Below are 23,784 nucleotides of genomic sequence, written 5' to 3'. Positions count from 1 at the left end.
CCCCCGCGGGGTTTTGGACCGGAGGTCTCACTATTTTTAGGTTAGGGGGTGGTAAAGCATTGTCTGTGTATCAATATTTTTCTTTTGTATCTTTCTTGTCCCTGAAAAATAACTTTATATATTTTATTTATAAGGTTTTATTGTCACAGCCAACGTGGTTGGGAAAATATTTGAGCGGATCAGGAGGTGTGAGTTATATAACCTTCCACAGAAGCAGATGATCATCTTCTACACTGCCATCGATTAGCCTGACCATCGTGTAGTTTGGCTCAGCCACAAAACAGGGCCAGTCCAAACTACAAGGAACAATTAAGTCTACAGAGAGCATCATCAGGGCTGAACTGACCTTCATCCAGGATTTGTACTGGTCTAGGGTCAGGAGAGGGGTAGCTAATATTTCTGCAGACCCCACACATCCTGGACACAAACGGTTTAGACTTTTACCTTCAGCTCGCGCTATAGAGCACTATTTGCAAAAGCCAACCACCACAGAGACAGTTCCCAACATGTCAACTAGACTCTAAATTGCAATAGTTGTCATTTTGTTCATTTGTCTTTTTGCATTGTTGAACTTTTCATACTGACCTTGAGTGAATTTATGCAATTATAAATAAATAGTATACAGTTAAATTACATGTAAAGTTTTAGCATTTTTATGACCACTTTGATTCCTGAAAACATTCAGCAGAACAAAATAAATTGATTCAGAATGGTTATGGTACACAAGGGAGTGAAACTGAAGCAGAACGAAGCAAAATAGGAATGCAGGGTTAGCAAATGGACAAAGGAAGTAACTTTATTTTTGGAGTTGAAAACCCTGTCAATAGTACAAGTTTAACGTCTGCAACATCCAGTCTTTCTGGTTTTGATGCTGCGTGGAGACATTGTGTATTAATTCACATGCAAGTTGAATAGTTCTGTAAACGATCGTAAAGGTACTAAGTGTGGAAACAATGTCTGTATCATTTTAATTACTGAATCTCTGTGTAATTTATTTAGTTTTATATTGAACTGTTGTGTTTATTAGTATGTGACCTAACAACTCCCAGTCTTGTGTTTTGGCTCCTTTGGCTTTCCATACAGATGGGCTGCGTTCCAGTTAGTTTTGAAAAAAAAAAAAAACTTGTGAAAAACAGGTTTTTCACAATTTATTTTCCAAAAAATTAGCAAACTACACAACAACAGATGTATTCTGATGGTAAACATAGTGAATTACTTTACATTTTTACTAATTTTAATAAATACATTGTAGTAAGGCAGTGGCAAAGGGGGTGAAGAAGGTGTTAAAAGAGAGAATGTGAACGAGAGTCAGCCGCCGCAGGAAACAACGTTGTCAAGTTAGCATAAATAAAAATGCCCGAAACCGGAAGTGGGGTATTTTATGCCATACTTATAAAAATAAAACTGATTTTAAAAAGCAAGAGCAAAATAAATATAATTAATTACTGAATTTGATCATTTAAGTTTTTTGTTAATCGTTGTAAATAATACAGAATATTTCCTTATTAACGCGAGTAATACGGTGGGGCTTTAATTTGAAAGTCTCCACCGGAACTAGTCATTTTTTTCCCCCTCCGCGCTAGCTTCTCAGACTACCGGAGAGAGCGACCAGATGGAATTCCGCACTCCCTTCTTAACGGATTCCGACACGTTTTAAATTGTATCGCAGGCACTTTTAGCGGACTTCCCGGCCACCAGACAGCCCTGGCGTGAACACAGGACGCTTCGCTTGGAGGCTCGGCTGCGCTGTGAACCGGCACCGGAACGGTCGGGACGTTTAAAACAACAACAACAACAACAGAAAAAGGGGCACCAGACATCTTTTCGCTGTGAGTATCATCTCTAGCTAATGCTGCCGAACAACCGTAGCTTCCAGTCCCCACCACCACCACCACCACCACCTCGGCTCCATGCCGCTGTCCTTGACAGCGCTCGGAACTCCGCGAAACGGGCTAAAATGTCGATAATGGTGGGACGCCCCCTTTTCGTGCAGCGATGCCCCGGTTAGCTTTGGAAATCTGTCAAACGAGAAGTGAGTTTGGCTGGAGGCGACAGGGGTGTAGCCTGGTTTAATCACATCGTCTGGGACTGTAAACGCGGCCTTATGCGCTGATCGCAGCCCCACCACCCTATTAGTGGCTCCTATCCCTTCAAACCGTGTCGTTTATTAGTAGTTTATTAGCGCTTTAACCTCACATATATGGCGTGCGTGTATTTTGTTGTTGTTGCCCCCCCTCTCCACCAACACACACACCCTTTCCTCCTTATCTCGTCTGTTACTTTGGACAATCATCGTCAACCAGGTCTTAAAGGTACAGTACCCCGCTTCCGGCGTGAACTTTCAAAACAAAAGCTGCTGTAAAACATGAAGGTTGTCGTTTTCTTTTGCGTTTTTCTATATTTTTTTCAATTCTTTCTTGGCCTGTTTGCTAACTGTGGCTATGTTAGCCTCGAATTAGCTTTATGTCCCCATTCTGAAGGTAAACAGCTCCAGCTCAACCAGTTCAGATGGAAAGTTGCTGTGGCCATCAATGTCCAAGCCTTGAAGCGGATTCCCCACCAGATTCAGGTCTGGACTTTGACTGGGCCGTTTCAGCACATCTGTTCCCCTATTGATTTAAAAACCATAGCGGGGCCTGTCACTATGAGCAAGCGGTCACACATACCATCAAGAGGATGTACGACGCTTTGCATACTTAATATGCACAAAGGTTAACTCCACTTACTAATTCGGTTGTTTATTAAGGGAGTTGGCCGCGCTGGACTGTGATTAGAAATGCCAGAGTCGCGGAGGCTGAGTGAAAGCGAGGGCTGGATTTTAAATCTTATTGCTTATATTGAAAAATTGCTCGTTCTCTGGACTCTTTACTTCCTGTTTCGCTGAGTTTTAGCTTAGCTTCCCCTAAAATTATACATTAGGAGTGGGAATCAAGTTCAGTGAGAGTTAATATTATTATGAAACATGCTACCATCCATGGATGTTATTGAACATTGGTTGCTTTTCAGAGCTTTTAAAACCTGCTGTGCTTTTGTTTAGTAAGTAAAGCTGCTTTTCAGGGTCTGTCCCTTTAAGAAGCAGTTTGCCTCAAAAACATAGGAGGAGATCTTCTCCTTCAGGACCTGCCAGCTCACCTGAGCTCTCACCCTGCGCCTGCTTGTAGTTTGTGTCCAGCTCACGCGTAAAGTGCACAGTTTACGTTTGAACAATAGCGTTAGCCGTCGGAGTAAACGCGTTTATCAAAGCTGCTGGCTTTGACGTTGACTACCAATTCAAAACATTGAAATGTAGATATTTATCAGTTTTCATTGAGCCTCTTGGTGCTTCTCGCAGGGAGCCTGACTTTTAAAGCAGATCGTTGACCTTAAAGCTGCAGGGCCGTCCTGTGCGGGCATTTCAGACCGTGAGAATCGTTCTTTTAATCTGCCAAATGAAGATCTGCGTCTGGCCTCTGTAGCTGACACAACTTTAAGCATCATATCTCTGTGTAAAAGCTCAATTAGTCCCCCCTGAGATTATGGCTTTAAAAATGAAGTATTTAGGTCAACGCGGAAGAGCTCTGGTCACCTTTTGATTCAGGTTAATCCCATTACATCACATTTAGTCAGTTTTTACAAGGAGAATGAACCCTAACCAGCAGTTTCAGCTTTCAAGGATTCAAAGCCATGTGATCAGGCAATTAAAGCTGGCCCTTGGACCTCGCTCTTAATAATCACCGACATACAGGAACGGCGGGCGGAAAACCAGGCCTAACAGGAAATGTTGAAGAACAGGACCTGGTGCCGTAGAATGCAGCAAGGTGAGATCAAGAAGCATGAAAAGGAGTTTAAAGTGCTTCCTTATAGTCAAACAGAAGTAGGCAAAGGTATGTTGTTAAGACGTCACTGGGGCCATGCTTAAGGCTCTCTGTCGTTTACTCAAGAAGCAAGCAGATTCTGCATATTTCTTAGGATAAACATTTATTCAGCGTCACTGAAAAAACCCTTACATGTTACAATAAACAACAACCAGAACAAGTAATCGATGTGATCAGGCGCTAGTTTTATCTTTAATCATCATGAAATCAACTTCCGAGTTCAGTCGGGAAGAAAAACACAGAAATCAATATGAAACAAGGATACAATTTCTACTTGTTTTACAGCTAAAAGAGGAAGTTTATGGGCTGGGAGCTCCGCACTGAAAATATCGTTTGAACGGATTAAAGATCTTGTGGTTTTCTAAAGTTTATCGCTCTCATTGGAGTTTAAGGGTGAGGGTTTGAAAGCCTATAATTCTGGCAAAGGAAGAAAAAAAAAACGAGGAGATATTCAAAGTGTAAGAACCGCAGTTAATCCGTCGGTGTCCGGCACGGGAGCCGGCAAATAGGGCATTACTGGGTCAGAGACGTTTCCTTTCGCCGAACAAGCTTAAGTTTTGCCTTTCTATTAACTGGAGCGAAAGAAATCTGCTTAAGAAATGAACAACAGCGGCAAAATAGACTAAAGAATCAGCTTTAACTTGACCCCTCAGCTGGATCTGCTGCAGATATTTTATGCATTTAGCAGCTCAGCGGTATATTTCAGCTCTTTCCTTAAACGCAAAGATAAAATAAGAAGAAGAACACAATAAAGTCAGGCATTTATGCCGACATTAAAGGTCTTTACGCTGCAAGGCGGCAAAGAGAGAAGTTAAAAAAACGGGTTGGGTTGTTTTCTCACTTCTGTGGGTGTTTAAACCCCTGCAAAATGTTACTAAATAAAAAAAAAAAGGAGAAGAAATATTTAATAATTTTCAGCCTCTGCTGACTTTTTATAAAATCTATCTATCTATCTATCTATCTATCTATCTATCTATCTATCTATCTATCTATCTATCTATATATAATATATATACACATATATACACATATATACACACACACACACACACATATATATATATATATATATTTCAGTAGAGTGAAAAATTTATGAGACTCCTGACTGCTTTTCTACTTCAGCTAAGCACCCCACAATCCTTTGCTGCGGCATCACTGTCATTGTCACATGCCCAAACAAATACCACACGAGCAACACGCTGTCCTCCCGAAACACATAAACAGGCTGCAAGAACATGGAAATAAGACGCTGGTTGTTGAAGTTGGACCTGTTTTCCTATGGCACTGATACCCATATCTTAAAATGTGACCTACATCGGCTGATAGCGACGTTAATGCAGGTATACTGCTCATCCCTTGAACTGTTGACTTATTGTGGGAAAATTATAGTTTTCCTGCGCTTCACAAAGGGGGAGAGGGGGGGGGGGGGGTTAAAGGTAGGGTAATGCCCTCTCACGTTCCCACATGAGGATTAGCAGTCACAAGTTCCTGTCCTGAGCTTCCTGCGCTGTGCTGAAGTCTTTATGTCTCCCTGTTTCTATGCCAACAGAGTGGCTTCAAACAAAATACTCTGTTAGCCTACGCCCACTGGGACAGGCGTAGCTCTGGATGCCATGCGCTTCTCGACATTCTGGGTGTAGCAGGGCAAAATGCAACCCGAGTCATCCAGTTGTGAGTTACGCAATGATTGAAAAGCAAGCCTGTAATCACTGCAGTCTACTTGACATCAGGTTAATGAGTTTTCATGCTCATCTAGGCTATATGTAAACAGACCTGTATGAGAGTAGGGATGGGTATCGTTAAGGATTTGTCGATACTACTGCTCTTAATGATACTCTTTATCAATCTGGTACCATTATCGATAAAATCGGGAAAAAAAACAAAAATGATCTCTGGCTGGTTTATTTGGAACAAAAGCAAGCAAACAAAATAAAAGTACAAAATACTTTTTTTATAGTAATAGCAGTAAAAACATTATATAAATAACTATAAACAAATGGCTACAACACTATCTTAAATAAAACGTATGCTGTAGGAAAGAGGAATATCAACACTGAGAAGACAGAAAGTTATAAAAAAACTAGAGGTGCACCGATCCAGTTTTTTACGATACAATACCTGGGCTGAGTTTATCGGCCGATACCAATCCGATACTTCTGTTGAATGAATGAATCGTATACTTTGCCATGTGAGTAAAGGCGTCAAGCTTGACATAAACATTGTTTATTTAAGTTTGTGGTAGTGAATTTACCAACTTTATCACCACCCCTTGCAATTTTTACGTTGCAGATATTGCACGTTTAAGCCAGACTATTAAGTCTGAAATGTTTCTAACTTGGCTCTGTCAGGTGTTTGCTACATGATGCTCTGCGTTTGCTCGTCACTAGCTGCTGTGCATCCTCTGCGTGGCGACGTAAACCGCCGTTACAAACATAGAATTAAAGATATTAATAAATAAAATGAAATGATGGGATCAATCATCTGAAATCCGATCCAGATAACTTGTCAATATCGGAGCCGATATCCGATCCAGGTATCGTATCCGTGCATCTCTATTAAAAACACTCTAAATAGGACTCAAAAAAAAAGAACCCTATAAAGTAATGTCAAGTATTAAATAATATTTTACCTTAATCCAAGCTACATTTATCAATATTTTTATACTATCAATTTTAACCAAACGATAGCAGAGACACCCACAGTGGATGAGATGAATAAATGACAGGCTGCGTGTGAAAGGGTTACAGGGAGGGATCTATATAAGCGCAGCAGTTTCAGAGAGGAAAAAAAATACCATTAGCCGTTAAATATTGTGTTTGTAATATATTTACATGCTGCTTTGTAATCTAGTGGAAGCTTTGCTCATTTGTGACACAGGCTGAATGACTGACCGCCTGTCAGGGGCTCACAGCTGCACTCGGGGTTTGCTGAAGAGACGGTAAACTCAGAACGATCGCTTATGCTTTAACTATTATTATTATTTTTCAATTCGCTAGATTCATTGCTTGTCGCTTTTGAATAAGAAATTCACTAACGGGGTCTGAAAAGTTGTTAAATAGTTGGCAACAGTCGGCGTTGACGAACGTAAGCGAGGCGAACATGCGAGAGCAGAACGTTAGCCCCTCCCGTGTCGTTTGGGTTGGAGTCTCCCTGGGTGTCGGTATCCAGCGGGAAGATGGTGCCTGCAGGTTCTCATCGCAGCTCAGGACCTCAAGAGTGCTCCGATTAAGCTATTGTCAGACCAGTTTTGTCACGTTTTGCCCATTTTTACGCAGACTTCGAGACATGCAGTCTGCATATCAGGGAGGCCAGAAGAGTTTCACACCTGATTCATCGCCTCCAGAACGATAATCGCATGTGGTGCAGAAACGAACGTGAATTTAGGATTATTCTGCCTCACTGCCACACTTTGGTGAAAGCTAAAAAAATTGGTTCTGCCTTCAATCTGTTTGTTTGGTGCTGCTAGTCGCTTTAATTTATCTGTAGCTGGGCAGGAAGAAGGCCCAGAAGAGAGATGGCTAAGACATCTGTGATCAACTGACCAGCTTCGTTGTTCCTGCTGAAGAAAGCAACTCCAGGGAATAATGCTGCCACCACCGTGTTTAACCACTGGGTCAACATGTCAGCCTATCACATAAAACACATGTGGAACGATACGGAGCAGGGCTGTGCATAAAAATCTATACTAAGATTAATATCAATGTTTTTAAAAACGATTTAATATCGATATTCTGACTTTCAATATCAATATACCTCCCAACCACTAGGGGGCGTTATTACAGCACATCATTATAGTTCACAGCGAGGAAGTGCAAGTGAGACGAATTTGTAGAACGGCCGACTGGATTTTAGAAGCGCCTTCGTCCCTAAAATCAAACGTTTGGGAACATTTTTGGTTTCAGTGATATGTTAAATGCATTGAACCACTTTATTTTCCCTTTTAATATATCAGTGTTCAATAAATTGAACATATAATATTTGGCTGATTTTTGTTGATTGAATGACTTTGAGCATCAATTTGAAAGTAATAAATATCGATTATTGGAGTCAAATCAAATCAAGCTGAGCTAAATCAAGAATCGTATTGTATCGTGAGCTTTGTATCGAGAATCGTATCGAATCGGCTGATCCTAGATGATACCCAGGCCTTAATACGGAGTCAGCTCCTGTGGGAACCCGTGACAAGAGCGCCGATTATATTTCTTAATTACTGTCCGTCTGGTCTGTCACAGACTGAGGTTTGTTGTGTTTCGCAGGTCTCGAGCCGTTTTAACGGGCGTCCGCCATGCCGCTGTTCGGTAAATCCCACAAGAGTCCCGCAGACATCGTCAGGACCCTGAAGGAGAACCTGGCCATTCTGGTCAAACAGGATAAGAAGACAGACAAGGTAGGCAAAGCCCCCAGGCTCTTCAGGTTGAGCTGCTGTAATCTCCAAGATGTCCAGGGGACCCGACGTGTGACGGCCCTCTGTGAAATTAGAGCCAGGAACAGCCCGGCCCTGTCATCCCCTGACACTTTGCTGTCAGGACAGTCCCGCCTTACACACAGCAACGCTGCATTCCTCCTTTAACTCCACTCGCCTCCTCTGTTCTCCAGGCATCCGAGGAGGTCTCAAAATGCCTGGTGTCTATGAAGGAGATCCTGTACGGGAGCAACGATAAGGAGCCACACACGGAGACGGTGGCCCAGCTCGCACAGGAGCTGTACAACAGCGGCCTGCTGATCACGCTGGTGGAAAACCTGCAGGTCATAGACTTCGAGGTGAGCGGGCATCGCGCGCCGATAAATCCGCAAAGATGACGAACGAGGAGGAAACGACAGAGTGCGACGTCACAGTTTCATGCCTGTGGGTTTTTTAGGGGAAGAAGGATGTGTGTCAGATCTTTAACAACATCCTGAGGAGGCAAATCGGGACGAGGTGCCCCACCGTTGAATACTTCTGCTCCCACCAAGAGGTCCTCTTCGTACTGCTGAGAGGGTGAGTCCGACACAGAGTTCGCGTGGTACTGGCTCTAGGGCTGAACGATTTTGGAAAATAATCTAATTGCAATTTTTTTTTCTTAATATTGCGATTTAATGCGATTGTTTCCCCCAGTTTAATTTATCATGTCATTTTAAATATATAGCTTACAAACAACAAATCAATCTGTTTCCTCGCTGTGCAGATTAGTTGCTAAAAGACCCACAGCATCTAAACTCAGAGCAGAAATAATTGCATTTAGCCTACGATATATTTAAACCAAAATTGCAATTTTGACTTTTCTCTGCATTGACCACAAGCAACAAAAATGGCCTCTAAAAAAGATGTTTGTAAACAAGGACTATTTAAAACAAGAACTTTTAATGTTTCTATTAATCAGAATATTGTTCAAGAGAACAGCTTTAGTAGATTTGGACATCAATCCTTGTTGAACATAAAGTGCAATCAACAAAAAAGTCTATGTGTTAAACTTATTGATCTGTATTTAATGCTATGTATGATTATATAAACTCTAAAACAAGTAAAAAAGTTAGATTATCTCACTTCTGCAACTGTCTTCCCTTCCATGTGGAGGCAAACCCACTTTTAACATTTTACCAACACCTAATGGACGTGTCTAATTCCCTAATTGTTACACAGCCAAAAATTGCAGACTCTGCGATTTGGAAATTGCGTTTTTTTAAATTGCGATTATATTGAAAATGCAATTAATTGTTCAGCCCTAGCTGGCTCTGTGAATCCCGGTAGCGGCCCTAAGTCTGTCTCGGTGTTTATAGGTACGAGACCCCCCTGGTAGCGCTGAACTGCGGCATCATGCTGAGGGAATGTATTCGCCACGAGCCACTCGCCAAGATCGTTCTTCAGTCCACACAGTTCCACAGCTTCTTCAACTATGTGGAGATGTCCACTTTTGACATCGCCTCTGACGCCTTTGCTACCTTCAAGGTAACTGAATGATGTCGGCGTTTCACTTCGTCACCGCTGACATCTTATGCAGGAGTTCAGAATTACTTAAAGGGCAGATATCATAGATTTGTGCAACTTTTCCTGGCTATTTTTCTTTCTATGCCTAAAAATGGAGAATTATGTAGAAACATATTATGTAGAAACAGCACCCAGGAAAAAAAGCTATGACTTACGAGTGTCTGGCTCTAATCTGAGTTCAGTAAAGAAATATATTAGTGATAATTTACTCAGTTAGAAGGGGGAGATCTGCAGAAATACTGTCTGAGAGCTGTTGCTTGGAGACCTAATAAATCGGCACTCTGCGGAGGGATTTAAAAGCACTTTGTGGGGCTCCCAGGCTGTTTGTAACAAAAGTTGTTTCAGAAAAACAAAAGTTCTGGCAACACTCAGGTAGAAGATGTAATTTCTGGTCTACTTCTGACCAGTATTATTATTCTGTTGCAGCACACGCCCACCACTGTCATCAGAATATTATATATTAGCTCCCCGTCCAGTGATTGTGCAAGTCTCACTTTTCTCCACATAAAGGGGCAGCTTTCAGAGTGTCCGAGGACACCTTCTACTGCAGAGCATCTGTAGGTAGTTTCCCTTTGGGCCTAAAAAGTCACTTGAAGTTGACTTTACATGTGTGTGTGGAGATGGAAAGGAAGCTGAAACACCTGTAGTTAAATGGTCTCAGACACAGAGAAAAACACAATCCTGCTACAGCTAATTATTAGTAAAAGAAAGAATTTTCTGACCTGATAAACCTGCAGTCACCTCAGTGGTCTGGCTGTTGACTTCCTGCTCCGAAAATTGGTTGTAGCTGGGATAGTAACTGTGTTCCCTACCTGTGTTTACTTCCACAGAGCTCCCCTAAAGTTCCTATCTAGATGACCTAGATCCATGAGAGATTTCCAGATGATCCATTAATGGAAATGCTTCCTGTTTTAGTAGATTATACTCAAAAGGCCAGGCAGGGATTTATGTTTCATACCTTCAAGATTTTTAGGTTTTCTGGAGGTAAATATTATGATATAAGCCCTTTAAATGTATTGTTTTGGGTATTTAACAAAAATCTGTTTTTAACCTCTTTTGGATACGACTCCCTTTTGGTTTTCTTTGAAGAAGTCTGAAACGGTTTCTGTAATCAGCGGCTGTTGTTACCGATAAAGAATAAAAATTGTAATTTTTTTTTTTTAACTCAAATCTTTACTATAGTGTATTGTTTATTTTAGCCTACAGAGAGCAGGTTAGGTGTCATTTCTTATGAAGACGCCCGAAAAACATCCCAGCTAATTTCCATATGGGCCTCGGAAAAACCTAAAGTGTCATGTTCAGAAGTTTATCGTTTTGTGACATTTTTACAGATTTGCTCCTGTTTTTATTAAAACCTTTTTATTTAAAAAAAACAAACCAAAAAAACCTGAGAAGCTAAAACTCTCCTTTATTACCAACAGTAATATTGTTTCATTGTGGTTTTATATTCACAGGATCTCCTTACAAGACACAAAGTGCTTGTGGCTGAATTCCTCGAACAGAACTACGACGTTGTGAGTGAAATGACTTTAAAAACCACACTTCTGTTACACCAAAGCCGTCTCAGGACAAGATTAAATAGTAAAAAAAAAACATGTAGATCACATCATTTGGATGGTATTTTTTGATTTGGACCAAATATAAAAACTTAAAAAGTCTAAAAGTAAAATAGTGATTTTTCTTGTGCTGGAAAATGTAGTAAAACCTTTAAACCAAATACATTTATTGAGTAGGGGAAAAAAATGTGATGGTAGTAAAATCTAAAAATGCCATAAATTAGAACCCCCTACACCTGTTTTTTTTATTATTATTATTTTTTTTTATTATTATTATTTTTTGTAAATGTGACTTTTTTCCATTGAACAAACTCTTTAGGGACTCTTCCTTAGTAATCTATGACTGCCTATTTCTGTTTTCTCAGTATGTGACCGAGAGGCCATTACTCTTAGCCACTCTTTAAAACAGGAAAGACAAGAGAACATGTTGATCATTCATAAGACGAGATTTTGCTACAGGTGAATAATCGCCTAAATGTCCCCATCTCTACGACTGGGACAGTAATTAAAAACCTTAAATCTGGATCTGTGAGCTTTTCACACGAATACTGTGTGTGGAAAAGCACTCTAGCCCCATGTTGCGTACGGCACAAGATCTATGATGCTGTGGGCTTGTTTTTCTTCCAGCGGTGGAGCGGGAGACATGAGAACACATGGCTTAATGAGTTATATGAAATACCAGGAGGATTTTAAGTAGAATCTGGTTACCTCTGCCACATCAGACACAAAATCAAACTTTTTCCACAGCTACCTCAGTCCCAGGCCTAATTCCTGTGGGAAACCTTTGGAAAACATAACTAAGATACTCTGTGGTCCAGTCGTGTCACATTCAGGTCCTCATAGTGTGTATCAGAGCTGATGTCCGTAGACTAATAAGCTAAACTAGTTTGTTCTTTATATTTAATCACAGGTGTTTGAAAACTACGAGAAGCTGCTGCTCTCTGAGAACTACGTCACGAAGCGGCAGTCACTCAAGGTTTGACTCAGACCCCGTCTGATGTTGCACTTTTAAGCTCACACAGGTTCCTCAGACAGCCTATCAGCACGTAGCTCATCATCGTTTGAAATGAAATGTCTCCTGCAGCTGCTGGGCGAGCTCTTGTTGGACCGACACAACTTCAGCGTGATGACGCGCTACATCAGCAAGTCCGAGAACCTCAAGCTAATGATGAACCTGCTCAGAGACAAGAGCCCCAACATCCAGTTCGAGGCCTTCCACGTGTTCAAGGTAAAATAAAAATAAAGATACAAGAGTATTCACATCTTTTTTATATATATATATATATATATATATATATATATATATATATATATATATATATATATATATATATATATATATATATATATATACTGTGTCACATTACAACAGTAAAACCCTAATGCATCTCACTGGGATTTTATGTGACAGACCAACGCAAAGTTGTGCGAAACTGAAGCTGAAGAAACACGAAACAAAAAAATAAAGCATTTCTGTGTAGCCCCATTTACTCTGATGCCCCTAAATAAAATGCAGTACAACCAGTTGTCCTCACGAGTAGCTTAAATAAAGTCCAGCTATGTGGGATTTAATCTCAGTATAAAGTTAAGCTAAATTCAATCCATCATCTGAACATGGTAAGATAGCGGTCAACATAAACTCACAGGCCGGACAAGTAGAGCATTAATCAGAGAAGTAGCTAAGAGACCCGTGGTAGCTCTGGAGGAGCTGCAGAGATCCACTACTCAGATGGACCTGACAACTTAGTTATCAGATGAGAGCAGAATGCACACAGATCATCCTCAAAACACGGTGGTGGCAGCATCATGCTGTGGGGAAGCAAAAAGCTTGAGGCCCGGCTGATGATTTACCCTCCTGCAGGACAAATGCACACAGCCTGAGTTGCGATGGAACCGTTTAGATTCAACCATAGTCCAGTGTTGTAGTCAAGTCACTATGCCTCGAGTCCGAGTCCAGGTTCGAGTCACCAGTGTTCAAGTCCGAGTCAAGTCCAAGTCATTAAAAAAAAAATCCGAGTCGAGTCCGAGTCGAGTCCACTACTCATCCGAGTCAAGTCCGAGTCGAGTCACTGTTGACGTGTGATGTATGACATGAAGCAGTAACATTCCATTGCACTAATAACTCTTTCGCTGTAGTTACCCTTGGTTTTACTCGGTAAAACTACCGCTTTTTCCAAGTCTAAGACGTCTCCTAACCATGGTTTTTAAACGTTGTTGTTATGGAACGCGCAACAGCGACTCGAGGTACGCTGATATGCCGCATATGAAGGATGTTAAAGCCGCAAGCGGCGTCGATCGGCCCTCGCAGCCAAGCGCACTCCGGCCTATTGGCTACCGCCGCGGGGCCGGCCGGCCGGCAGGGTTCGCACACCGCCGCGGCTCCGAGCGGCCGGCGGGGTTCGCGCAACGCCAGCCGCCCGCCACCGCAGATGCTGTCACGCATTTTCCTCGCCCGTCCACCGGGCGATTCCCACAAACGTGTTCGGCAGCGTTCCCCCATTACTCACAACAAATCTGGTGCAGATCGGTCGGTGCAGCGAGGAGATATAGCCGTTGGATAATGATAATGCATTTGGCCACCGGACCGGACTAAATCGTTCGGCGGGCCGGAAAATTTATACCGATTCCTGGACGGTGACTACAAACAGAAAAAAACTGCAAATGACGCCATGAACGCCGAGCAGGAGAAAAACAACGACTTACCTTCCTATCAACTTGGCCAGTTTTCCAGTCTTTATAAGCCCTCGACACTCAAACCATCATTTGAGCTGAACGTTGGTATGTTGTTCCACAGTTCTACCAGTAAAATGGGCGCCTGGACATCCTCTTGTGAAAGTTTAACAGCTGTAAAGTCGGTCATATCGTTGTATATGTTGCATGTGTAATGGCTGGTTGCTACGTGCGCTCTCACACTGTTTGCCCAACCTTAGCGGCAAGGGGCGTTGCTCATAAGATGGTGACGTCACGTGCGCGGTACGACATTTAGATATTAAAATCATACACCAAATAATATTCTAATGACATATTAAAATTATAGCCTAATGATATAAAAAAAAGTCGAGTCTTTTTCTCAATTTCCGAGTCAGAATGATCTGAATGTAGGAGTCCGAGTCCAAGTTCGAGTCATCAGTGCTCAAGTCCAAGTCAAGTCACGAGTCTCTAAATTTAGCTAATGACTCGGACTCGAGTTCGAGTCTCGGACTCGAGTACTACAACACTGCCATAGTCATGTGCTAGAATGGCCTAGTCAAAGGCCAGAACGGAAAATCTTATCTTCACATTAACACTAGCCTGGCCAGGCGCCATACTCTGGTCTGAAAACAGACCGGACCAATCACGGCGCGGGAGGCGGGACTTTACGAGGCGTCACTCTCAGCGCCACAGCTACCCATAATGCAGCGGTGCTCTTTTTGTAATCATAACGGTCAAGCTACATACGGAGATTTTTGCTGCTAGGTGCCTTGGAGAATTAGGAAAGTGCATGCGAGTACACTGTGTGTCCTGATATATTTTAGACGACAAATTACAAAAAGAGTTTTCTGCATCACATCCGTAGTTATCTGATTGGTTTCTAATCGGACGTCGCTGACTAGACCTGGACGATAATTCAATATTATATATCGAACGATAGACATGACAATAGAAAAAAAAAAAGTCGATTAAAGTTCGACATAGAAACACAGTTTTCCTTCCTTTTCATTGTAACCCAACCAATTGCAATCGTGGACCCAGGCACACCGTCACAAAGTGTCGCTCTGTCACGCAGAGCACGTGAAATTGTCCCAAAAGAGGGTTTTAGTAGTTCGCCAGCTTAGCAATATTTTTTTTTATAGCAAGTTGGACAAAAAGCAAACCGCAGTCATTTGTAAAATGATAAAAAATTTGTTTTATCATTTAAACCACCCGCAGGAGCACGAGGAAGGAATCATCTGGAACTTCTGCCCAAACAAAGCAGGCAAAGCAAGCTAAACTGGGCTTCCCTCTTTGTGATAAATGACATCACTCGCACAGCGACGTGCTTCGTATGGAAATGCTGCCGTTGTCTGAAGCTGAAAAACCGGGCTTCACTGCAAAAAGAGAACTAAAAATAAGTAACATTTTCATGAAATTAATGTATTTCTCCTGGATCTGAGCAGGTAAATAAGATTATTTGCCAATGGAATGCGTATCTTTACCCCTAAAATAAGATAATTAGATATACTGCACTTGAAATAAGATGATGGAGATGAATTGTTCCTATTTTAAGTGTAAAAATCTTATTCCATTGGCAAATAATCTTATTTACCTACTCAAATAAAAGAAAAATACTCTCATTTCAAGAAATATTTTCTTATTTTTAGCTCTATTTTTGGAGTGTTCAAACAGCTTCTCGCCACTTTTGATCCGCGATACGAATTGACGGGCTGCGAGTATTTCTTTATCACTGCGCTACCTAATTTGTACAACAAGTGCAAAATGAGACGCAATCCGTGTCTTGCTACGCCGCAGCGTCGGACCTCTGGTCAGGTCACACATCCGAGCCCTACCTCAGCCTCTCAGCTCACTACATAGACAGAGGATGCCACCTGAGAAGTAAACGTCTAGAAACCGCTTCCTTTCAGGATGACCGTACAGCAGAGATGACTACAGAAGGTCAGTAGCTTGTCTCTGAACCGGTGACATGGTAACCTAGTGCTACCATTTACTCTTTAATTCAATTGAATTTGATTTATATAGTGCCAATTCATGATACATGTCATCTCAAGGCAGATTGGTCCAAAAGTTTCCTATATAAGGGAACCCAGTTGATTGTATCAAAGTCCTGACAAGCAGCATTCACTCCTCCTGAAAGAGCGTAGAGCCACAGTGGACAGTTGTCTGCATTGTTGATGGCTTTGCAGCAATACCTTATACTGAGCATGCATGAAGCGACAGTGGAGAGGAAAACTCCCTGTTAACAGAAAGGAAAACCTCCAGCAGAACCAGGCTCAGTGTGAACGGTAATCTGCCTCGACCGACTGGGGGTTAGTCACCACAAACTGGCGTTATTCCCACCTAAATAGGGTATTCTGTACATTTATTTTGGTCACTTTTCTGGTCACTTTAGTCTATGTTTTTTTCATCAGTATTTACTAACATTGCTCAGGTCTCTTGGGGTTGTTTTTCTAAAAAAAACAAAAAAAAAAAACTTTACTTCCACAGAGCTCTCTTAAATTTCCTATCTAGAGGATCTAGATCCATGAGAGATTTCCAGATGATCCATTAACGGAAATGCTTCCTGTTTTAGTAGGTCATTCTCAAAAGGCCAGGCAGTGATTTATATTTCATACCTTCAAGATTTTTAGGTTTTCTGGAGGTAAATATTATGATATATGCCCTTTAAATGTAAATGTACATTGTTTTTCTTAAAAAAAAAAAAAAAAATCAGTTATGGTTAAGAAAAAAAAGTTGGTTGAATAAAGATTTAATTGGAATTCAGTGTTTGTGTGTTCTTTTACCAAAAGTATATCATTTAGCAATATCACAAAATTACCACTTAAAATATGGTTTTAAATCTTTTTGATAATAATCGATGACAGTCAATGTGCATTTTTTTATTTTTTTTAATCGATGTGCTTTTTTTTGTACCAGACTGGTATGCGGCATAAGTCGGTCTACCAGGCCAGGCTACATCAGCACAGCACTCTGCGTTGGTCTGTCACATACGTCTGTGGTTGTTGTTGTTGGAGGGTGGGTGGGGGGGGGAGTGTAATTACTTTCTCGCGTGCGCTCTATGTGACGTAAACGCCCTCTCTTGTCTCTTGTTTCTCGTTGCTCCGGTGTTCAGGTGTTTGTAGCCAACCCCAACAAGACGCAGCCCATCGCCGACATCCTGCTGAAGAACCAGACCAAACTAATCGACTTCTTAAGCAACTTCCAGAAGGATCGCTCGGACGACGAGCAGTTCAACGACGAGAAGACCTACCTTATCAAACAGATCAGGGATCTGAAGAAGCCAGCCTCCTAGAACCCCCCCCCCCCCCCCCCCCCCCCTCGACCACACCCAAACTTTTTATCAATAGGAAGGTGTAGAAAATAAATAAAAACACATTAACAATGGTTATTCTATTTAAAACGAAATATCTCCTTTGTTGGTAAAAGTAGCTCATAATCACTGACCTAACTTTTGTAAATTTATTTTGTGCATTTTAGGAAGTCTGTAGCATGTAGTGCCACAGGTCGTCGTGTTGGAAGCAGTTGTTGAAAGAACCAGCAGGGATGGGATGGGGTGGGGGGATTTGGGCCAAAAAAAATGCTTTTGCAAATTTGCAGATTCTCTCATCGTCGTTTCTTCAAGGGGAAATTTGTGAGCATGGAAAGGAAGTCGCTGCAAATCACCAAAATCTTGAAGGATTGATCTTTCCTACGTGTCAAAGAGATTCTTGGGGAGAGGTTGGGGTGAATAACGAGTAATTAGGTCCAAACAATAACGTGCGAAAATACGTGAACGGCTGAACGCCACCATGTGCCATTTTATTGAGGAAATAAACTCTCTCAGTCACTGCTAGCCCAAAATAATAATAATGATAAAAAAAGCAGAGCTATTTTAAGACGCTCTAATCTTTTTAATTTAAATTTGTGACCATCGGTACCAAAAGCTTCAGTCTCGTCGTTGAGCACAGTCGCTAAAAGCACTTTCTGTAGATTAAAAAATACCATTTCAATAAAAACAAGTGGACCAGTTTCCAGTGCTTTAAAAAAAAAAAAACTTCCAACTTTATGTTTGGATTTCTTGCCATGTACAGTGTGTGGTATGTGTTCCTGAACTGAACTGAGTGCCATTGTGAGTGAGAACCTTAGCTATAAACCGTGAAGAAGAGATGAGCTGTGATGGGGGCCGTTTTGTGCTTTTACTTTTCCTCTGATTTTTTTTTTTTTTTTTTTTTTGGAACATAGAAGGAAATAGTTGAAGACTCAGATGTGCCTTTATTTTTCTGTTTCAATGTGTTTCTCTTCCCTTCTTTTCCACCTTTTCTTCGTATTTACTGCATCTTTCTTGGGGGAGCTTAATTATGAGCTTGATGAAAATATGCTCTGGGTAGAACATATTTGTTTTGATTAAGCTGTGAACCTCTCAACTCACTGTTTGAGTTGCACTCTTTTTTATTTTTTTCTTCTCCGTTATTTTATTTTTTTTTCTTTGCAATGTGCCATTATTATCTTTTGTTACGCCAGCCAAGTGCTAATTCAGCTTGTAAATTGCACAGTTCCATTAACAAGGTTTCACGCAGTCGTCTCCATGAATGTCCTATTATTTTGGGCTTTTAATTGTTTTGTTTTTTTAAAAAGTTTACATTTATTGTGGATTTCCTGTGATCGAAGGGGTCAAAATCACACATAAAGGCTCAGATATATACATATATTACATATATTATGACTTGAGTCCTGTGAAATTGGCTGTTTTCACATTTTCAATGGGGTTGAGGTCTGGGCCGTTCAAACAGCTTGAAGTTAACCTGCGCCAACCTTTCTACGACTCAACCATTTTATTAGCTTCCTTTACCTTAATGAAAATCTGTGCACTTTTATATATAAAAGTCAGATTTGTGGTCAGAAACCTGCCAGTTTCATTGATCTCTTTGCAATATAATACTATAAGCTAGTTAATGGCTCCCAAATTGGCTGAGGGACATTTGTCCCTAAATATTAGAGCTTGCATGTATAGATTTGGCCTTGTGTAAATTTGACAAAAGCTATATTAAATTCAAACTAGAAACCCAGTTCTTTAAAAAAAAAAAAAAAAAAAACCGAATGGAAAAAGTCCATCCTGTAAAAATAAAGATTGAAATAAACCAGTTAAAGCCCAAAATTATACCATTCATGCCCATGACAAGATTGTAAACCTCTGACCGGAGGTGCAAATTCTTGCCAACAGGGTTCAATGAACAGAAGTGGAAAAATCTATTTGTAGGTAATGAAAATAAATTAAATTGCTGTAGATAAAGCACATTTTATCTTCTTTTCCTTCTTTTGGCTTATGTTTAAAATAAAAAAAGAAAATTAGTAAACTTAACCCAATCATCTACCATTTGAGATGTCATTACTTTCCCAGCTTTGCTTTGTGATTAACCGTTTCAAAAAAAAAAAAAGAAAAAAAATGTATTTTGAAATTCCCGCAAATCAAAAACAGAAAGTCAAGCCGCAGTTCTGCCAGTAACGGTCATAAACCCGTGACCTGCCGTCGTGCTTCACATCTGGAGTGATGGGGGAAAAAAAGAAACAGTTCTTCATTCTTGTCGTTTGGGTGAGAAGGAAAACCAGCTAGACCCTTTTGTTACAGTCATGATGTGAAACACCAGCCAGCTTTACATCTATATAGTCAATAGAAGCTAAATCTAATAAGACTCCTTTCTGGAAGCAGACACCTTGTTTTCCCACACTGATGCTACTGTACCACAGTTACTGCAAATAAAAAAAGGATGGGAATGCATTCCTTGTATGGGTATTTTTCTTTTTTGTCATCACCGGCTGTGCAAGATAGTTTACCTCGAACCAGCTTTTGATGCAATGTATTAATGTCAGATGAATTATTTTTTTTCAATATAGTCAAAAACAATATTTTTCAGTAAAAAAAAGTGAAAATTGATAACTATTGCTTTATGATACAGTTGAACGCTCTAGTTAAAATATATATATATATATATATATATATATATATATATATATATATATATATATATATATATATTTAATGATAAACATATTTCATATTTTTACACATATGATACATCTATTTGATTATAATTCACATAAGAACCTAATTTACCAGAGAAAATATAATTTAAAATTAAAATCATTTTAAGCGGGTTCACTGTTCACTCCAACGCTCTTGTTGCTACAACTGCATAATTATCAATATTTAAATGAGATATATGAAGACAAAGCTTGTGGCGCTTTTTCTCAAATAAAATGGATTGAGGAGGTAAAAAAACAAACAAAAAGAAAACAGCTAACTTTTTTTAACATGGAAAAAATAAACAGGGGAAGTCATTATCTAAACTAAATATTACTGATTCAGTAACTGAAGATTACTCTAATTTCAAAATAAATGTAAATTTTTATAGAGAACTTTTATAAAAGTGACAACTGTGCAGAGGGCAGAGGTTTGTATTAATCTTATTAAAATATGTGATAAAATGAGTTGTGTTGAGGATATGTCTAGAGCGTCGTATGTTTTTCCATCACTAGAGGTCAGCAAAGCGCAATGCTCTGATCTTAAAATTCAATGGAAAAATAAGGCACACAATAAAACATCTATTCTCAAAAATTCATTAGCTGAAGGAGGTTTGGGTGTTTTGACATTTACTATTTTTAATCAGATATTAAAAATGAATTGGATTAAAAGACAATCAATATTGCATGCGAAACATTTTTGACAGTAATGGTGAGAGGTATACGCTTTACATATATATATATATGCATGTAGAGCCACAGGTCGTCGTGTTGGAAGCAGTTGTTGAAAGAACCAGCATATATATATATATATATATATATATATATATACATATATATATATATATATATATATATATATATATATATATATATATACAGCAATGGCAAAGATATTATCCCAAAAAGAATTTGAAATGATCATTAAGATACATTGTTTAGCACAAAATATACACCTTAACAAACTTGATGTAAAAAAAAAGGTGTATTTTTATAATTCCCGCAAATCAAAACAGAGCTACACATACTAAATCTAATAAGACTCCTTTCTGGAAGCAGACACCTTGTTTTCCCCACACTGATGCTACTGTACCACAGTTACTACAAATAAAAAAGGATGGGAATGCATTTTTTGCTATATCAAAAATTCTACAGTAATGTATGTTTATTCTAGATATAATATTGGTATTCCTTTAATAGAAACAAAAGAGCCTCCCAGACATTGGAAAAAAAATCTAAAATAAATGAATAAATAAATTAAAAGAGACAACAGCATTTTGCAAACCTCACTTAGTAGCTAGAACAAACTCAAAATGTTTCCTAGAGCACAAGCTTTTAGTGCACATATTTTTATGCTTAACTAAATATTTTTAGGCTAACATATTCAACAGTTTATTTTATCATATTTTTTTATTGAATCCCACCGTTTTGCTTTGCAATTTCTGCCAAATGGTGCAGCATTTTTGATTTAATGCATCCGAATGCAGTATTTGCAAGCAACTTCCTGATTGAGTGAAAAATACCTGTCCGTGATTGGCTGGTGGCGTGGACAGATTTTGAAGTCGCGAGCGTAGAGATTGTAAAGCAGAAACAGCCGAGTGCGCAGCTGGTGTAGCGCGTGGAAGGAGCAGAGTGGCGCGCGAGCAGACACGGAGCAGAGCATGCGCATAGATGGAACCGAGCGCGAGGACAGTGGGTGGAGAAGAGTTTTCCAGAGTTGAGCGAGCGCCAAACAGGTAGATAAGTAAGTTAGATAAGTTAAACGCCTTCGTTGAACTTTAAAGACACTAATTTTTCTTCACTAATGTAAAGGCCCGCCTGCTAAAAGTTCACTGTAGGATAATATTGCTGGAAGTGCTTTAATTTAAGCAAATTCGAAATACAATTTCAAAACAGCAGAAAAGTACATTTGAACATATGCCATCCATAACAGTTTTTTATGAGACAAAAAACAATATAAACTTAAACACAGTCAAATTAAAAAAATAAAAGGAAAAAGAAAATAAAACAAGTAACACAGGGGTTTAGATAAAGTATACTGCTATCAAATCTGAAAACTTTAAGGCTTTGTTATTTTCCAGTAATTTAATCGAGTCATGAAAACTTTTAACATCATTTTGGAATGCTTAGAAATTTGGAGAAACCTTAAAGAATCTGCGCTTGTGAATAAAGAATTTTCCAATAATAAATATATTGCATAAAAATTCCACATTTTTGTCTTGAAAAGTAATGCCAAATTTAACTCCTTTATATTCAAAATTAGGAATCACATTTTATCGTTGATAACCAATCATAAATCGTGTCCCAAAAAAAGACTTAACCACACAACAACTGTAAAAAAAAAGATGTTCTTCTGTTTCTAAAACGTTCTGACAAAAACTACATACATCAATATCAAATTTAAATCTTAAACTTAAGAACTCTGCACAGGGATAGATATTATTTTTAGTTTTAAAATGAACTTCTTTCATCTTTTGGTAATACAGGAAATGAGAAAAATCTGGTTCTGATCTTAATAACTTCCATCTCTGAAAACACGTTTAAAGATAAATTCCTCTTAACTGGGAGATGGAAAATTTCGTTATTTATATGTTCTCTCATCATTTTGTTACTGAATTTGATTTATTTATTTATCTATAAGAAGAGTGGGAAAGATCGGTGTTACATCAGAATATTGAACCAGTCTTTTGACCAAATTTATCATGGTTGCCGGAATTGCCTTGATCACAGATAGAAACTGTCTCTGACTGTGGGCAATCTAAGTTATAATTTCTTTTAAATTCTGTGTAATCTAGAATACCACCTTTTGCGCCCATTAGATATAAAATGGCCCAATTACCTTTTTCCTCCCAGTCCTTGTAGTATAGAGATTTTAGTGCGCGCTCAAGTCAAAGGCACAAAATAACGCCATAGACGGTGAGAGCTGGCTTCCTGCTTTATAAATGCAATTTTTTTACTCAGTTACCCATTTTACCTGCACTTCCAGATCAACGTATTTTGGTTTCAGCGGTATTCATGCCAAGTTGTGCCATTTTAATTAACAGATGCTTCGAGTAATAACCTTTCAGCAAAATTAGGTTTAATTTTACTTTCATTAGCAGTTACCAGTAATGGAATATGAGACTACAGCCACTTGTATTCCTCTTATAATTGTGACTAAAAAGTAGAATTGAATCCAGAATGATTTTATCCGGGGGCCTGGCAGAAATCTAAAACCTTTTGTGAGATTGTGTTACAGTTTAAAGAAAGCAAACCCCAACAGGTATGTTTGTCCCCAAAAAACAGCACAGCACATCAAAAGGACCCCATTCTCCAGGGTGAAGTAGGGTAGTGGCAGCATCATGATCTGGGGTTACTTTTTCTTCAGATGGAACGGTTCCAAAAACATGAAGCAACATTTTATTTTTAAGGAGCAAACTGAGTCCAAACATATGTCCAAATAAACAAAACAAGGACTTGAAAAGAAAGTTAAAATTGTAAAAGAGAAGGGAAAGAAGAGCATTTAAAGGTCCGGGTTCAGGAATGAAACCTGGGACAGCTGACCAGTTTACCACTGATCCTGTAGTGTCCCTAAAAGTCCCTTCTCTTGGTCACACCTGGGGTCCGTTCTTCGTACGTTGCTTAAAACATCCGAGATCAAATGAGACATCCAAGATCATTTCATCCGGCTAATCCTGATCCGGCTAACTGGGTTCTTCAATCACACCTGTTGTTTACG

The 23,784-nt window shown here is 39.5% G+C and overlaps 1 protein-coding gene across 2 annotated transcripts; it reads left to right on the top strand.

Moving 5' to 3' along the window:
- The first annotated feature begins 1,576 nt into the window (after positions 1-1,576).
- cab39l (calcium binding protein 39-like) lies at positions 1,577-17,381 on the top strand. Of its 2 annotated transcripts, none has more exons than XM_012857225.3 (9): positions 1,577-1,829; positions 8,111-8,241; positions 8,451-8,615; positions 8,714-8,832; positions 9,612-9,780; positions 11,274-11,333; positions 12,286-12,351; positions 12,460-12,603; positions 17,182-17,381. In XM_012857225.3, exons 2-9 carry the CDS (start codon positions 8,140-8,142, stop codon positions 17,359-17,361), a joined length of 1,005 nt encoding a protein of 334 aa, XP_012712679.1. In that variant the 5' UTR covers positions 1,577-1,829; positions 8,111-8,139; the 3' UTR covers positions 17,362-17,381. The 2 variants fall into 2 exon arrangements, with proteins under 2 accessions (XP_012712679.1, XP_021169089.1); XM_021313414.2 differs by lacking the exon at positions 1,577-1,829 and adding an exon at positions 3,779-3,797.
- The last annotated feature ends 6,403 nt before the right edge of the window (positions 17,382-23,784 follow it).

Source organism: Fundulus heteroclitus, chromosome 24 (assembly GCF_011125445.2).
Source record: "Fundulus heteroclitus isolate FHET01 chromosome 24, MU-UCD_Fhet_4.1, whole genome shotgun sequence".
Classification (NCBI taxonomy): Eukaryota; Metazoa; Chordata; class Actinopteri; order Cyprinodontiformes; family Fundulidae; genus Fundulus; species Fundulus heteroclitus.
Note: the sequence above shows the minus strand (reverse complement) of the source record. Positions and strands in the feature narration are given on the sequence as shown.

Bases quoted from the DNA above. Each gene is read 5' to 3' on its own strand.
- cab39l (XM_012857225.3), top strand. From the start codon at position 8,140: ATGCCGCTGTTCGGTAAATCCCACAAGAGTCCCGCAGACATCGTCAGG. The intron at 8,242-8,450 runs GTAGGCAAAGCC...TCTGTTCTCCAG, and splicing joins AGGATAAGAAGACAGACAAG to GCATCCGAGGAGGTCTCAAA. The intron at 9,781-11,273 runs GTAACTGAATGA...TTATATTCACAG, and splicing joins ACGCCTTTGCTACCTTCAAG to GATCTCCTTACAAGACACAA.